This window comes from Piliocolobus tephrosceles, chromosome 1 (genome assembly GCF_002776525.5).
Source record: "Piliocolobus tephrosceles isolate RC106 chromosome 1, ASM277652v3, whole genome shotgun sequence".
NCBI lineage: Eukaryota > Metazoa > Chordata > Mammalia > Primates > Cercopithecidae > Piliocolobus > Piliocolobus tephrosceles.
In genome coordinates, this window is record NC_045434.1 from 144,061,470 (window position 1) to 144,078,494 (window position 17,025).

The window sequence follows — 17,025 nt, forward strand, 5'->3', positions numbered from 1 at the left end:
CGGAGTTTTACTCTTGTTGCCCAGGCTGGAATGCAATGGCATGATCTCGGCTCACCACAACCTCCGCCTGCCGGGTTCAAGTGATTCTCTTGCCTTACCCTCCCGAGTAGCGGGGACTACAGGCGCATGCCACCATGCCCAGCTAATTTTTGTATTTTTAGTAGAGATGGGGTTTCACCGTGTAGACCAGGCTGGTCTCGAACTCCTGGCCTCGAGTGATCCACCTGCCTCGGCCTCCCAAAGTGCTGGGATTACAGGCATGAACCACCACACCTGGCCTGCTCTCTTTTTTCTTTCTTTCTTTCTTTCTTTCTTTTATTTTATTTTTTAATGACCAGAAGAGTCTTGAATACATCAAACCTGCTCTTTAACCACAGACAAGTCACTTAGCCTTTCTGGGTTTACTTCTTTATCTAGAAAATGGGATTTAAAAAATTACTTCCAGCTCCAAATATTTTATGAATTTTATGAACTAAAAGTATCACAGAAAAAAATTTTAAAAAGTTGAGGCCGGGCACGGTGGCTCACGCCTGTAATCCCAGCACTTTGGGAGGCCGAGATGGGAGGATCACAAGGTCAGGAGATCGAGACCATCCTGGCTAACACGGTGAAACCCCGTCTCTACTAAAAATACAAAAAATTAGCCAGGTGCGGTGGTGGGCACCTGTAGTCCCAGCTACATGGGCGGCTGAGGCAGGAGAATGGCGTGAACCCGGGAGGCGGAGCTTGCAGTGGGTCGAGATTGCGCCACTGCACTCCAGTCTGGGCCACAGAGCCAGACTCCATCTCAAAACAAAAAATAAATAAATAAATAAAAAATAAAAAGTTGAAATATTTACTCTATAAAACTTCAGACTCACATTTTGATTAAGCTATTATCTAAAAGTAACAAGCCACATTTTTTTCTATACTTCTCCATAAGGGGTAAAAAATAAATCATGTATACATGAAGTCAGGTATATAGATAGGCAGTATACTACACTACACATTAGTAGATAAAAATTATTTTCGGATAAAGAATGATGTTTAGTTGTAACTCTTTGAGGTTATGTAAATAATCCTTGGCATATGAAGATAGTCCCTTCTGAGCCATTTACTGAGTCTAATCACATATATTAGTTTCCTTTATCCATCATAACTCTTTGAATGACAGTTTCCCAAAAATAAACAAGCAAGACAAGTCTCCTTGTCTCCAAGGAAGGCTAACAATAGGCAAGAGTGATGAGCTACAGTAGATGTAACTAACTCAGATGCTTTCAGAGGCCCAGGCAATATAACTAAACATGTGAAGCAGCTTTATGTAATGCAATAGATAATGGTAGGTCAGTGGCAACAGAAGATGCCTTGTCTTGCCTAAAAGCATTCTAATTAAAAAATAGTTTTTAAACCACTGAGCTGGCCAAACAAAACACATCTATTAGCAGACCATTAACCACCTTGGTTTATACTTGTTTTTTTGTTTTTGTTTTTGAGACAGGGTCTCACTCTTGTCACCCAAGCTGAGTGCAGTCGTGCAACCGGGCTCACTACAGCCTCTACCTCCCGAGCTCAAGCAATCCTCCCACCTCAGCCTCCCAAGTAGTTGGAACTACAGCACATGCTACCAGGCTCAGCTAATTTTTAAATGTTTACTTGTAGAGATGGAGTCTTACTATGTTGCCCAGGCTGGTTTCAAACTCCTGGACTCAAGTGATTTTCCCCTGCCTCAGCCTCCCTAAGTACTGGGATTACAGGCGTAAGCGACAGTGCCTGGCCGCCTTCTTTTTTTTCTAATATAAGCAATTTGTGGTTTTTCTTTTAGGAAAGATAAACATCTTTCTTTATGGAATATATACTACTTCAAAACTATTCCGGCTATCCAAGAACCTGGTTGAATTTAAAGAAAACATTTTAAAATAAAAAGTACTTTCATAATTTGAAAAAATAAATTAAAAAACTTTAAAACTCTACTCTTATTACTAGTTTTAATTCAACATTCAACACATAAAAACTGGGCACTTACTACATGCTAAAGCATTGTCAATATCCTTTAAGATAAGAGAGATACTGGTGTACTGGTTTTGTGTAGTTATGTAAATTTATTTACTACTAGAATAATAATTCTCTGCTTTAAAAAAAAACTTTTCAATTCAAATATTATTATATATCTATCTATAAATATTTATTTTACCTGGGAGAAAATGCTTAATCAAGAAAATTGTAATAAATAATGATGGGTTTAAAACAGAAACCACTATCAGTCACCACGTTGATGCTTTTCAGATCTAGATCTTTAGACTTGTGAGAAAATTTCTGTGATGTTCACACTTCCGTAGGGAGTTTTAAATGTCATTCAGAGAGACAGTTACAGAAGAATCATTTTTAAATTAGAGTAATAAATACGATTAGCTGAATTCTCTGGCATTTTTTTCAAGCATTTTCCATTTGCAACTCAAATATATGGTTACTCCCAGAAATTCCACTTTTAGATATATACCCGTGAGAATTGAAAGACAAAAACTTGTATACAAATGTTCATAGCAGCATTATTTATAATAGTGGAAAAAGTAGAAATAAGCCAAATCCCCATAATTAATGAAAAGATAAACAAAATGTGGTATATCCATATAATGTGCCACAAAAAAATAAAGTACTGATACATGATACAACATAGATGAACCTTGAAAACATTAAGCTAAATGAAAGAGGCCAGACCAAAAAAAAAAAAAAAAGCCATATATTGTTTGAGTCTATTTATATGAAATGTCCAGAATGGACAAATCCATACAGACAAAAAGTAGATGGTAGTGTTTTCAGGGGCTGGAGGAAGGGAAGAATGGGAAGTAACTGCTAATGGATTTAGGACTTCTTTTTGGGGTGATGAAAATATTCTGGAATTAGAAAGTGACGATGATTGTACCACTTTGTGAATATTACTAAAACCACTGAATTGTATATTTTAAGGGTAAATTTTATGGCATATAAATTATTCTCAATAAAGTAATAAAGAATACGGCTATTATAACCTATTTATATTGGATTTCTAAAAGAATATTTCATATTCTACTAAAAGGTGATAGGACCCTACATATATATATATGTGTGTGTGTATATATATATATATTCCTGAAAACTATTTTATAACCAAAAACTTTGTTTCAAAACATCATTCTCACTATAGTTATAAAACAGAAAACAAAACTAAATTTTTTAAACGTAAATATATTTAAAAAATTAAAACACCTAAGAAATGCAATCTATACATATGAAAAAGTAAAATATTTATATGCATAACAAGTAGTTGCAACATTATCCATAAGCAGCAGTTAGTGTTTATTTTCCCCATATTTTGGTTTAACACCATAGTGTAGTGGTAGTTCATTCTTTTTAGGGAAATTACATAAAGTACATATAGCATATTATTAGTAAGTTATAGAAGACTGTATAACTGGAAAATTCCAAGTAACAGCATTTCCTCTAAAAACACATCTATTATTAAACAAATTACTTTAAACTAGCAGAGAACAAAATGAGCCTATAATTTATTAAGAACAAGATATATAGTCAACTTGCATAAAATTACATATGGCATTTTAAAAAGTCTATTTCTAAAATATCAGTAATTCAGGCAATTGGGATTTCCACAGGAGAGAAATTACCATTAATTTCCTTGTTATGAAGAAAGGTCTGCCTTAAGAACATCACAACGATGTTATTAAGAAATGCTACAGCATACTTTAAAAATCAAAATGGTGAAACATATGCATCAGGATATTCTTTTACTGATACCAGCCCTATAGCAGCATTTCAGAAGGTGATTTAAATCTAATAACTGACTTGGGTTTTTATTCTTTTCTAGACATACATATTAAATGTATAGTTTAGTTAAGAATTTTCATTTCCATTATAAAAGGGAACTTTTCATACTGATTATCTAAAGGTATAAGAAATTAAGTAATTGGATAGTCTAGCACTTTATTAGAAATATACCTACTGACTCCACAAAAACAACTTTTACATATAAGCAAATTACTAAAAATATCTGAATCGGGAGAAATGAAATAAAATATAGTTAATGGTTTTCTCTTTATCTCTAACTGTAAAAATCCCTTTTGCCTATATTTATTTGACCCGTCTCTATTCATGCAATTTAAAGAACCCTCAAAAGAATTTACACATCTTTATACAGAATTCACATCTACATCAGTAAACTGCCAGTCCTTTTATATTTTCAGTGCCTTATCAAAATATGGGTAACAAAGTTCTTCATTCTATGAGGCAGGAAGATGTTTCCTAAGTACTTCTTTGGATGAAGATGATATAGTATCTGGGAAGGACACCTCAAATTCTATTAGAAGGTCACCACGTTGGTCAGGATTTTTTGGAAATGGCAGCCCATATCCAATAATTCTTCTTCTCATTCCGGGTTTCACAATATCATTTACTGACATAGGTATGTTTCTTCCATCCAGTGTTGGTACATTAATTGAGCAGCCACACAATGCCTAAAATGGACCAAATAAAATAAAATAAACACACTTCAAAACCCAAAAATCGAAGCACAAATATTACCAGATGGTAAAGGATAATACCATTAAGGTAAAACTTTAACCTCCAAAAGAATAACAATATTTTTCTTTTCCTCATTAGAAAATTCCTTCAGAGGTCAGGCGCGGTGGCTCATGCCTATAATCCCAACACTTTGGGAGGCTGAGGCAGGCAGATCACCTGAGGTCAGGAATTCGAGACCACCCTGACCAACATGGAGAAACCTTGCCTCTACTAAAAATACAAAATTAGGCAAGCACAGTGGCGCATGCCTGTAATCCCAGCTACTCGGGAGGCTGAGGCAGGAGAATCACTTGAACCCGAGAGGCGGAGGTTGCAGTGAGCCGAGATTGCGCCATCGCACTCCAGCCTGGGCAACAAGATCAAAACTCTGTCTCAAAAAAAAAAAAAAAAAAAGGAAAATTCCTTCAGGACATGCATTATTAGATATGTCACCAAAAAAAAAAAAAAAAAAAAGGTAAAAGAAAAGTAAAGGATATATTCCACACTGCTCTGGAATGACATGGTTATTTTGAAGCTGCTATTAATACATTCACGATGCAGGGATTGGAATGGGAGAAGAGGGAGAAATTCAGGACTAGAAAGAACAGGATAAGAGAAACTCTTTTTCTGGAAACTATTAGGACAAGAAACATATTTGTTTCATCTAACAAACGTTTACTGAACATTTACTATATGCCACACATTCCGGCTAGATGGTGAGCCTCATAGGGACCAAGAACACAGACCTCAGCTCAAGGAATGCACAAGGAACTCACAGAAACATAGAAGCAAACTAGCCATTATAATACTGTATAGTGTAGGAACAAAGGTAAGCATGGAAGTCTTTTGTGAGAGAAAGAGCACCCAACTTAACCCCTTAGATTCTGGGAGCAGAGGATGCTTGAACTGAGCATTGGACCAGTAGCAGGTAGGTATTAGAGCAGGGTGAAAAACAACAGTGTTCCACAGAGTAGAGCTCAAGTATACAAGATAACAATAGAGCAAACTGGGCTGGGTGGGGTGGCTTACACCTATAATCCCAGCACTTTGGGAGGCCGAGACGGGCGATTCACTTGAGGTAAAGAGTTCGAGACGAGCCTGGCCAACATGGTGAAAACCCATCTCTACTAAAAGTACTAAAAACAGCCGGGCGCGGTGGCTCAAGCCTGTAATCCCAGCACTTTGGGAGGCCGAGACGGGCGGATCACGAGGTCAGGAGATCGAGACCATCCTGGCTAACACGGTGAAATCCTGTCTCTACTAAAAAATACAAAAAACTAGCCGGGCGAGGTAGTAGGCGCCTGTGGTCCCAGCTACTTGGGAGGCTGGGGCAGGAGAATGGCCCGAAGCCCGGAGGCGGAGCTTGCAGTGAGCTGAGATCCAGCCACTGCACTCCAGCCTGGGCGACAGAGCGAGACTCCGTCTCAAAAAAAAAAAAAAAAAAAAAAAATACTAAAAATACAAAAATCAGCTGGGCATGGTGGCGGGCACCTGTAATCCCAGCTACTCGGGAGCCCGAAGCAGGAGGATCACTTGAACCTGGGAGATGTAAGCCAAGAATTTGTGCCACTGCACTCCAGCATGGGTGACAGAGCAAGACTCCATCTCAAAAAAATAATAATAATAAATAACAATAATAGAGCAAACTTGGAGAAGTGCATATACATTTTAGGGGTAGACATCAGATTTAAAATTACTTATTTTAAGCTAAAGAGTTTGGACTTTATGGTAGAGGTTATGTAGGGCAATTTAAGAATTTGAAGCAGGGAACTGCTATGACCATATTTGCAGAGTTACAATCCAATTTGAGAAATAGTGCAAATAGGCTGGGCGTGGTGGCTCACACCTGTAATTCCAGCACTTTGGGAGGCCGAGGTGGGTGGATCACCTGAGGTCAGGAATTCAAGACCAGCCTGGCCAACATGGTAAAACCCCGTCTCTACTAAAACTACAAAAATTAGCTGGGTGTGGTGGTAGGCGCCTGTAATCCCAGCTACTCAGGAGGCGGATGCAGGAGAATCACTTGAACCCAGAGGCGGAGGTTGCAGTGAGCCGAGATCATGCCAACCTGGGTGACAGAGCAAGACTCTGTCTCAAAAAAAAAAAAAAATAGTGCAAATAAGAACTCAAGTAATAACTGTATTAATGCAGTACCATTATAATTTATAAATGTATATATTTATATGAACTTATAAATGTGTATTTTTATTAACACAAAGGTATACAAATTTACTATTTATAGTGAATTATAAATTATTTTCTTCTAATACCTTTTTGTTATGCAATTATTACTCCATATTAACAATTTTAGAACAAACCCTATATACAAGGACTAATGTGTTGAGATTACCAATGCAGATCTCATAAAGCACATTTGTAAAAGCAGCCTCATAGTACATAATCCAGTTAGCACTTAAAATTGACACTTTAATTCTAAGTAACTAAAGTTAGAAAACATAATCACATCCATGTAAGAGGCATAATATCAGTACTATCTTAGAGGATTGTTATAATAATAATTTTTTTTTTTTTTTTTTTTTTTTTGAGACGGAGTCTCGCTCTGTTGCCGGGGCTGGAGTGCAGTGGCCGGATCTCAGCTCACTGCAAGCTCCGCCTCCCGGGTTTACACCATTCTCCTGCCTCAGCCTCTGGAGTAGCTGGGACTACAGGTGCCCGCCACCTCGCCCGGCTAGATTTTTGTATTTTTTAGTAGAGACGGGGTTTCCCCGTGTTAGCCAGGATGGTCTCGATCTCCTGACCTCGTGATCCGCCCGTCTCGGCCTCCCAAAGTGCTGGGATTACAGGCTTGATCCACCGCGCCCGGCCAATAATTATTTTTAACATATAATAGGCATTAAACAAATGTCAGCTATTATCTAGATACACTCCCTATGATCAACCGCATAATTATTTGGTCTCAGAATTTTAGGTCCTACCAACTTACCTCTCGTAAACTAATTTTAGCAGTATAAATTATATTTGATCCATCCCTTTTAAATTTTGGATGATCTTTGTCTTTAATGATAAAAACAATGTCTGCTGGAATACTATTTGGTGTTTCATCTCCTTCTCTTGGAAAAGTAATTTTGGTGCCTTCTTTCCACCCTTTTTTAATTTCAATGGTAAGAATTTTGTCCTCGGATCTGTAACTCCTTCCATCAGCGTTTAGCCTTTTTCGAGAAATCTTCATTCGTTTGGTACAACCACTATATATCTCTTCAAGTGATACTCTAAGTTCATGAATAACTGGAGGATCTTGTTTGAGGCGGGATGGCCCCACAGAATTCCTGTCTCTTGGATATCCATTCATGCTGAAACCAAAGGCACTAAAAGGATCACCATCTATTTCCATTTCTTCAGAATCTCTACCACCACCCATTCGTCTTCCAAAGAAAATTTCAAAGGGGTTGGACCCTCCGAAAAATGCAGCAAATGTAGCATGAGGATCGCCATGAAAGGTGTACCGGAAGGTACCTCCTTGTCCATCAGTACCTCCTGCTCCTCCTTTCAACCCTAATTGAAGAGATAAGCATGATTAGAAAAAAGCTTGCAACTCTTAGAAGTTAAACTTTCAAAAACTGTACTGCTAATAAACTTTGGCTAACTTACATTAAAATGTATTAATATTGGCCAGAAATGCCACTTTTAACTAAATACAGAACAGCTATAAAACTCTTAATAATTACATCCTAAGTTAAATTGTTAGTTTTCAAATTCTTCCTCCAAATTAGCACTTTTTGTTGTTGTTGTTGTTGTTGTTTTGTTTTGTTTTTGAGACAGAGTTTCGTTCTTGTTTGCCCAGGCTGGAGTATGGGCAAATGATGCAATCTCGGCTCACCGCAAACTCCGCCTCCTGGGTTCAAACGATTCTCCTGCCTCAGCCTCCGGAGTAGCTGGGATTACAGGCATGCGCCACCACGCCTGGCTAACTTTGTATTTTTAGTAGAGACAAGGCTTCTTCATGTTGGTCAGGCTGGTCTCGAACTCCCGACCTCAGATGATCCGCCTGCCTCGGCCTCCCAAAGTGCTGGGATTACAGGCATGAGCCACTGCTCCTGGCCAAATCAGCATCTTTAATAATTTATTCCTGATTCTTTGTTCCTCAGGTAGGTAAGAAAAATAAAATAAGGCCAGGCACAGAGGCTTACGCCTGTAATCCCAACACTTTGGGAGGCCGAGGCAGGTGGATCATGAGGTCAGGAGTTTGAGACCAGCCTGGCCAACATAGTGAAACCCTGTCTCCCCTAAAATTACAAAAAATTAGCCAGGTGTGGTGGTGGGTGCCCGTAATACTAGCTACTTGGGAGGCTGAGGCAGGAGAATCACTTGAACCCAGGAGGCGGAGGTTGCAGTAAGCCAAGATCGTGCCACTGCACACCAGCCCGAGCAACAGTGTGAGACTCCGTCTCAAAAAAAAAAAAAACAAAGAAAAGAAAAAAAAAAGAAAAAGAAAAGAAAATTAGGAACTTCTTATCTTATAAACTACTGATCTGGCATGCTGAAATATATAAATTATATAAGTATCTACTTATAAATATGTAAGTTTTTAAAAGATGTCAGTTGGAAGGTCTTCAGTAATTGATACAAAGTATAGAACTTAAATCTTTAATTTGTATTATAATCAAACAATATATACATTTAAAAATATAAATATATTAATAAAATATATTGTAAAATACAAGATACCACATTCATACTGTTTATATATAAATAAAATAGAAATATGTCAAAATATAATGTAATAAAAAATACCATATTCATTCTAACTAATTTTATTTCAGATCATCTTTTACTGTTTAAGAATTAAAATAGGGCCAGGAGCAGTAGCTCACACCTGTAATCTCAGCACTTTGGGAGACCGGGTCGGGTGGATCACTTCAGGTCAGGAGTTCGAGACCAGCCTGGCCTACATGGTGAAACCCCATCTCTAGTACAAATACAAAATTAGCTGGGGGCATGGTGGCACATGCCTATAATCCCAGCTACTTGGGAGGCTAAGGCAGGAGAATCACTTGAACCTGGGAGGTGGAGGTTACAGTGAGCCAAGACTGCGCCATTGCACTCCAGCCTGGGCAAAAGGAGCAAAACTCCATCTCAAATAAAAAAAAAAAAAAAAAAAGAAGAATTAAAATAGAACTCTGTGGCAGAGAGTAAAAAAATTCTAATAATGAAAAATCGTTTTTTAGACACTAAAATTGTCATTCCTACTCTAGATACCAAATTCGTTTATCTAGGCATACCACATCTTAGCATTAATTTCAATGCTTGTGAGAAGAAGACTGAAATCAAGAGCTGTAAACTTTGACATGTAAGGCCTCTATATGGGTTATTTCTGTCTCCTGTGAACAATCCACCTCAGGCAACAATATAGTAACTTTTTGACCCTTTGCTTAAAGGTTCCACTAAGTAATATTTAACCCAGAAAAGATTATATTTGAAACAACATTTTCCACTATGTGTGAAAGAAATGTTCTACTAAAACCCAGAAAACAACAGTATGGTGATCTTTTAGAGGTCAATACTGACCAAGAAACAAGCAGGAAAAGAATCTAAAGATCATAAAACTATGAAAACTTCAACAGGTTAAGCTAGGAGATTCTAATATCTCCAAACAGTGAGTGATTTGAAGGCAGGAAATATATTCATTTTGCATTGCTCATGCATACAGGGCTGAAAACGGTAGGCATTCACGCTTAGTGAATGAAGGGAGTGAACTAATTCCTAAAGTCCTTCTAAATCAAAACTAAAAAAAGTGTCTTGAATATCAGTACAGAGAAAAAGGCAGAAGCAAAAACAATGTAAAATATAATCACACATATACATATATGAGAGATTTAACAATTTAAAATGCCACTAACACACAGCATACTTTAAAGAAACTTAGTTTTGCTTATGTCTTATTCTACATTTGGCTTCTTCCATTAAAAGGTATATATATACACTCTATTTCATCTAACAGAGTCTCAAGTGATATCTAAATTTTTACCTTCATCCCTGAATAGAAATCTGGAGAGATCAAGAGAGACCTAATAATCTGAAAATTGTCAAAATATGTATTGAACAATATATCCAAATAGCAGTTAGGGAAATTCCTTGTAGAAAATGAATGACAGGTATAAGCAGGACAAGATCTTTTCATAAGCAGCTCATCCAAATTTCCCTTTTACAAATTTTAGTAGTATAATTATAACTCCAAATGTTAAAAAGCTAATGGCAGATTTTTTTAAATGATAGAATAATATGTAGCTCAAGGTCATGACCAGAGTGACTCAACCAATGCTTAAATTATTCAAATCATTTTATCCTTCATCCCATAGACTTAAGGGAATATAATTACTTAACTAAGTAAACCGGGTAAATCAGCCTGCCCAATCTAGCCTCTTATAAGACAAAATTTAAATACTTGTACCCATAATGAATTCATGAAAAGAAATAATAACGTTTTAACTTATTACATCATGGGTTTGGCTTTCTCGAAAACCTCTTCCTCCTCTGCCAAAAATGGTAATTCGGTCAGAATTACAAAGTCCCTGAGAAGATTCATACAAAGCCTGAAGTAACTTATCAAAGCTGATAAAAAGACTCCAATGCAGCTTTGAGGTTTTCCTAGACACTATTAAACAGTCAACTACCCAGCTCAGACAAAGAATGAAGCTACTCTAATGAATGAAAAAAATCCTAGACCAGTGCAGTGGCTCACACCTGTAATCCCAGCAATTTAGGAGGCCAAGGCGAGTGAAGCATGAGGTCAGGAGTTCGAGATCTGCCTGACCAACATGGTGAAACCTTGTCTCTACTAAAAATACAAAAATTAGCCAGGCGTGGTGGTGCACCTATAATCCCAGCTACACAGGAGGCTGAGGCAGGAGAATCACTTGGACTGGGGAGGCGGAGGTTGCAGTGAGTCAAGATCGCACCACTGCACTCCAGCCTGGGTGACAGAGCAAGATTCTGTCTCAAAAACAACAACAAAAAAAGAAAAAAATCCTACCAAAATTCATGCCACTATAACATACATTATTATGCAAGTATCACTTGCATTGTGTAGCATATAAAATTGTAAGTAATGTCACATTAACTTTATGGTCAGTTCTTAATCATGTGCATTTTGAATGCTAACAGAAATGTTTACTATTCAATTGGATTCCCTCTGCTATTCAAATGTTTTCTAGACACTATCATCACTTTGTGTGATCAAAAAATGCACTAGAGAATCAACATTTGCCTATGATTTAGCAGGACTGCTATTATTTTACAACTAACCAGTCAACCAGTTTGCAGTCCCAAACCAAATACGTGTTTGGAATACTATCTATAACAATGATTCCCACTAATTAGTTAAGGTTGACTAAAAGTTTCCAAAAGAAGAAACACTGGAGAAAAATTCAGATTGCAAAGAAAAAAACATAGTACTTTAATAACTCTTACTCCAAGGAGATCTAATATGTAAAAATCCAGATTTATAGCAAGACTTCAGTTAAAAAGTAGATTCTGAGATCTTTTAAACAGTTTTAATTCACAAAAATCAAATTTACTTACATGTTTTCAGAACACATAGTAACTAGGATTTAAAAATCCAGCTAGCTAAATATATAAGTTAAAGAACAGAAGAGAACTAGTATAAAGATTAATAAATATAAGTTTTATCATTTAAACACTACCTTTTAATATTTGAAGTTACTGAATAAATCATAAGCAATAACAAAATACGGAAAGTATAAAAAAAAGGAAAGTTAGAGAACTGGAATAAATGAGGATGTGTTATTGAAAATCTTTTCTTTTAAATCTCTTAATACAAATTTCTGCTGACATCCACTAAACTCTTCAAGACTAAACCTAAAACTTTGGGAGAGAGTGGTTCAGAATCCAATTTCAAATTTCTGTAGTTCTGTGGTTTTTGTTTTCAAATGATTCAACTATAGAGAACATTTATTTTTAAAAAGAGATTTATTACATACATAAAATTACCCTCTTGTACAAATACAATTCAATTGATTATAGTAAATTGATAGAGTTGTATAACCATCATCACAATCCAGTTATAGAACATTTCCATCATTCCAAAGAATTCTCTAGTTGTTATTTGTAGCTAATCCCCGCTCCCACTTCAAGTCCTAGGCAAGAAAGATCTACTTTCTTTTTCTATGTACTGGCCTTTTCCAGACATTTCACATAAATAAAATCATACAATATGTAGTCTTTTACATCTGGCTTCTTTCATTGAGCATAGTTTCTGAGGTTCACCCATGGTGTAGCATGTTTCACAAATTGGTCCTTTTATTGCTAAATAGTTCCTCATAGAATGTATATAGCATATTTTGTTTAATTCACCAATTTATGGTGCTTTCAGATTGTTTCCAGTTTGGGGCTATTATAAATAATGCTGCTATAGGCATTCAGATACATGTCTTTGTGTGGACACGTTTTTGTTTCCCTTTTATAGATTCCTAAATTTGAGGTATCTGTATTTTTTTTTTCTTTCCTTTGTTTTTCTTAGAGATAGGGTCTTGCTATGTTGCAAAGGCTGGACTCAAACTCTTGGGCTCAAGCAGTCCTTCAGCCTCTGCCTCCCTATTAGCTGAGACTACAGGTATATGCCACCTCACCCAGCTAGCCAACCGTTTTTAAAAACAAAACGTTTTAAATTGTGAATATTCAGAACACAAACTGGATTACTGGTTCTTTCATGCCTAAATACATAAATTTAGCATATGCAACTTACATACTTTTCAGTTCATGGTTCCTTATTCCCATCATCCCAGCTCTAAGTCCCAAGACTGTAATAAGTGAGGGGGAGCGGGAAGAAGGATACCAGGTAAATTAATAGTGTTTCCATAGTCCTAAAGTTCAGTGTTTTGTTACTGCTGGAGAAACCTACGGAACCACGTCTGGATATACATAAAAGGCAAAGAGAAAAAATGTTTTCCCCTACTTTCACAGTGTATCTAAATGGGATTTTTAATAGAAGAAATGAGATATTCTGAATAAACAGCAAATAAATATAATACTTTCCTGTGAAGAAAGAATCATTCTAAAAAAATAATTAAAACAACTTTCATTCAATTGTATTTTCTTTTTTTTCCTTTTTTTTTTTTTTTTTTTTTTTGAGACGGGGTCTCGCTCTGTCGCCCAGGCTGAAGTTCAGTGGCTCGATCTCGGCTCACTGCAACCTCTGCCTCTTGGGTTCAGGTGATTCTCCTGCCTCACCCTCCCAAGGAGCTGGGATTACAGGCGCCCGCCACCACACCCAGCTAATTTTTGTATTTTTAGTGGAGACAGGGTTTCACCATGTTGACCAGGCTGGTCTTGAACTCCTAACCTCAGGTGATCACCTGTCTCGGCCTCCCAAAGTGCTGGAATTACAGGCGTGAGCCACCGGGCCTGGCCCATTCAATTGTATTTTCAAGTAACCTATAACTAGAGAATGGTATTTCTGCATAATATATTTCTATGTTTTAAAAAATGTATTCTCTCCTCACTCCTCCTATCACTTATATCAATTATGTAAGTTTAAAAAAAAATTCAGGGTATACAGATTCAGGGTGATTTAGTTTTTAAAAAAATTCACTCACTGTGTAATGACCAATAAAAATTAAATAAGAAAAATCACTCTAGGAAAGCACTATTAAGAGGTAATGTTAAATCAAGAAAAATGTATCATTTGGTGACTTGAAAATTCTGAAGACAAATATCCTTACTAAACCCTGAATCTAATGGCTTAGCCACAAACTTGAGCTATCAGTGAATTGTTGCAAAATATTTCAAATATAAAGCAGTGGATATCTGCTTTTTCACAGGAATTCACAGTGTTATTCCATGTTTGTGAATTTCTTTACAAAATTACAAAATAACTCCTTCAGAAATAGTAGTATATTATTGGTAGTATCTCAGAATCCTGCTTAGCTTTTGAGATAAACCAAGTCATGATATATTGGGTAATATGGCCATGGGTATCATGCAGGATTGAACTGCCCAGTATTTGCCTTTTTCAATATTTACTTTGTAAGAACCTGACACTGTAGGTCCTCACCACACCAAAACCAGCAACATAAACTTCAATTTTGGGCAACTCATAGATCAGAAAAGTTAAACAAAACAAGAAGGAAAAAAACCCTCTATATACAATCACCCTGCTTATCTACATTTGTTTCATTCAAAATAAGCAGTCACTGCTTCACTATAATTTTAAGGATATATTTCTAGGAAAATTTGATGTTAAATGTAATAAAGGAATCAAAGGGATAACAAAAAAGTTTTCATAGCTACAATGATTTGAAAGCCAGTATTTTGGGGGAAAAACTAATAATAAAATAACTTAGTCCTGATGTTAAAAGTTGAAAATCCCCAAACCAGTACAAGTCAAAGTTTTTTGTTATCAATTAGTAATTTGAAATAGTCTTACTTCATAGCCCCATTTATATGGAAGTGATGGACAAACCTGATTTAAAATGAAGAATGAGAAAAGGATAATCTGAAATTATCCTCTTTTACTGTGCTCACTAGTTTTTGATCTCACAATGCAAAAAACAAAAGTATGGCAGGGAGAGGAAAGGGAAGTTGTCATGTTTTTCTCCATACCTAGATAGTAAAATTTCAAAAGAAATAATGTCACCTAAAAGTAAATCAATAATTATTCTAACTAGGTGGCCATTTTAGGTCAAAAATTGTATTTCTGAGATCTCATTTTCTTGGCACACAATTATTGTTTACAATTAAGCTAAAAACTTGTTCTGGTATTTTATGACATCAGGAAAATTCTTTCCTCTCCAGGCAGAATGCCAAAAACAACTAGAAGCTAAATGCCTGCGCCTTCTGCTTCTGAGAGTCACAACTCTGTCTTGTTCAGTCTAAACTAGCCTTGCTATAAGAAAGGCAAAAAACTACTTTTTGTTTTTGTGAACACAATATAAACTACTCAGAACCTGAAACGCCAATCTTAAGGTTTTAAATGACTAAAGACTCTATTGGTTCTCGCAGAAAATTCGTTAGAAAATGAAACAGGTTGCATAAGACTTTTGACACAATTTACTAATAGGTATGGGAATTCAAGGTTTCTTTTAAAATATACAATGTTAACATTGTAAGTCTAATGAAAAATATGTATAATACAAAATGCTAAAATAAAAAAGGCAAACAAGGACATTTCATTCATAGCTCTGCAATACTCATTCATATGATCAGAGATGAAATCTTGTTATTATCCATTATTTGTCCTTCTACTTTTGATATGACTGAGAATCCAATTTAAGGATAACCACAAGCTGAGAGAGAGGGGAAAAAAGGCTGGGAGAGAGAAAAAAAGAGAGAGCCGAAGAGACAGAAAGATATGCAGAGAATACTTACCTTCCTCCCCAAACTGATCATATATTTCTCTCTTTTTAGGATCACTCAATACTTCATAAGCTTCTGCGACCTCTTTAAATTTTTCCTCTGCCTGAGGAGATTTGTTCTTGTCCGGATGAAATTTGAGGGCTTGTTTTCGGTAAGCCTTTTTAATATCTTCATCTGAAGCTCCTTTCTCAATTCCCAAAATGCAATAATAGTCTTTCCCCATTTCGAATGCCTTGAAATTAACTTAGATTTCCCTTTGTAAAAGAAAACAGTGTCCCCAGTCTTAGCAATAGACAGATTCTAAGAAAATAAACCAAGCTGGGTATTTTAAAAGTTAATCAGCAATTCAGCTAGCTGTCTTAAGGCAGCAAGCAGACAGCGTCTCTGTATTCAATCCTTCCCCAACGGCTCACTTACAGATAAATATACACTACACAGGAGACAGCCTCCTTCTAGATCCTCCCATTTTCACTACGTGTCTCTGTACTTTCTAGAACAGCAAATGCTACAGGACGTCACTTTCCCAGCTGCCTCTAGTCAAAGTATTGAGCTATGTTTTCTCCTCCTCCACGATTAACTATTCATTTTCCGACTGGCTCTACCATCTTTATTTCCTAATTAAACAGGCCAAATGGGTTAACATGCCAATATTTCAACACAGAATGTCACAACTATATATTTATGTATTCCATACTAGGTGAAAAATCATTACAGCCATTAAACACCATATGTGAAAAGAAGTTAAAGTTAATATACAGATAAAAGGAAGGCTGACTCTGCTTCAGACATTATTTAATTTTAAGCTATTTTTTAAGTATATAATATTAAAATACGGGTTACTCAAATTAGGATATTTAAATAATTTACATCGTTTTCAAAAATTCCTGACATCTATCAATCAGAAATGCCAGAAACTTTGTGTACTAGTTTCACATTGTTAAAATATTATCTATAATAAAATTCAAAATGCATTATTTTAAAATAAGTAAAGGACTTAAATATGATTTTAGCTAACTAGTTATTTCTAGTATACATGAGTTCATAGTTCTGGCAAACAAATATTTTTGAAATTTTAGTATCTGGATTTAGTTACTTCAACTAAACTAAAACTGAATGAGGTCCCTGCCACCCCCTCAACCCCTGTCCCCCGCAGCCACCCGACAG

At 36.2% G+C, this 17,025-nt stretch overlaps 1 protein-coding gene across 1 annotated transcript; it reads right to left on the reverse strand.

The window, feature by feature from the left end:
• Window positions 1-2,513: 2,513 nt before the first annotated feature.
• Window positions 2,514-16,449, reverse strand: DNAJB4 (DnaJ heat shock protein family (Hsp40) member B4). Its single transcript, XM_023208930.1, has 3 exons — window positions 15,874-16,449; window positions 7,475-8,043; window positions 2,514-4,484 (listed from the first exon to the last, which is right to left on the reverse strand). Exons 1-3 carry the CDS (start codon window positions 16,082-16,084, stop codon window positions 4,251-4,253), a joined length of 1,014 nt encoding a protein of 337 aa, XP_023064698.1. The 5' UTR covers window positions 16,085-16,449; the 3' UTR covers window positions 2,514-4,250.
• Window positions 16,450-17,025: the final 576 nt, after the last annotated feature.

Excerpts from the sequence above, each read along its gene's own strand:
- DNAJB4 (XM_023208930.1), bottom strand. The coding sequence starts at position 16,084 with ATGGGGAAAGACTATTATTGCATTTTGGGAATTGAGAAAGGAGCTTCA. Across the intron at positions 8,044-15,873 it reads TGATCAGTTTGGGGAGGAAG|GGTTGAAAGGAGGAGCAGGA; the intron begins GTAAGTATTCTC and ends CTCTTCAATTAG. Across the intron at positions 4,485-7,474 it reads CTAAAATTAGTTTACGAGAG|GCATTGTGTGGCTGCTCAAT; the intron begins GTAAGTTGGTAG and ends GGTCCATTTTAG.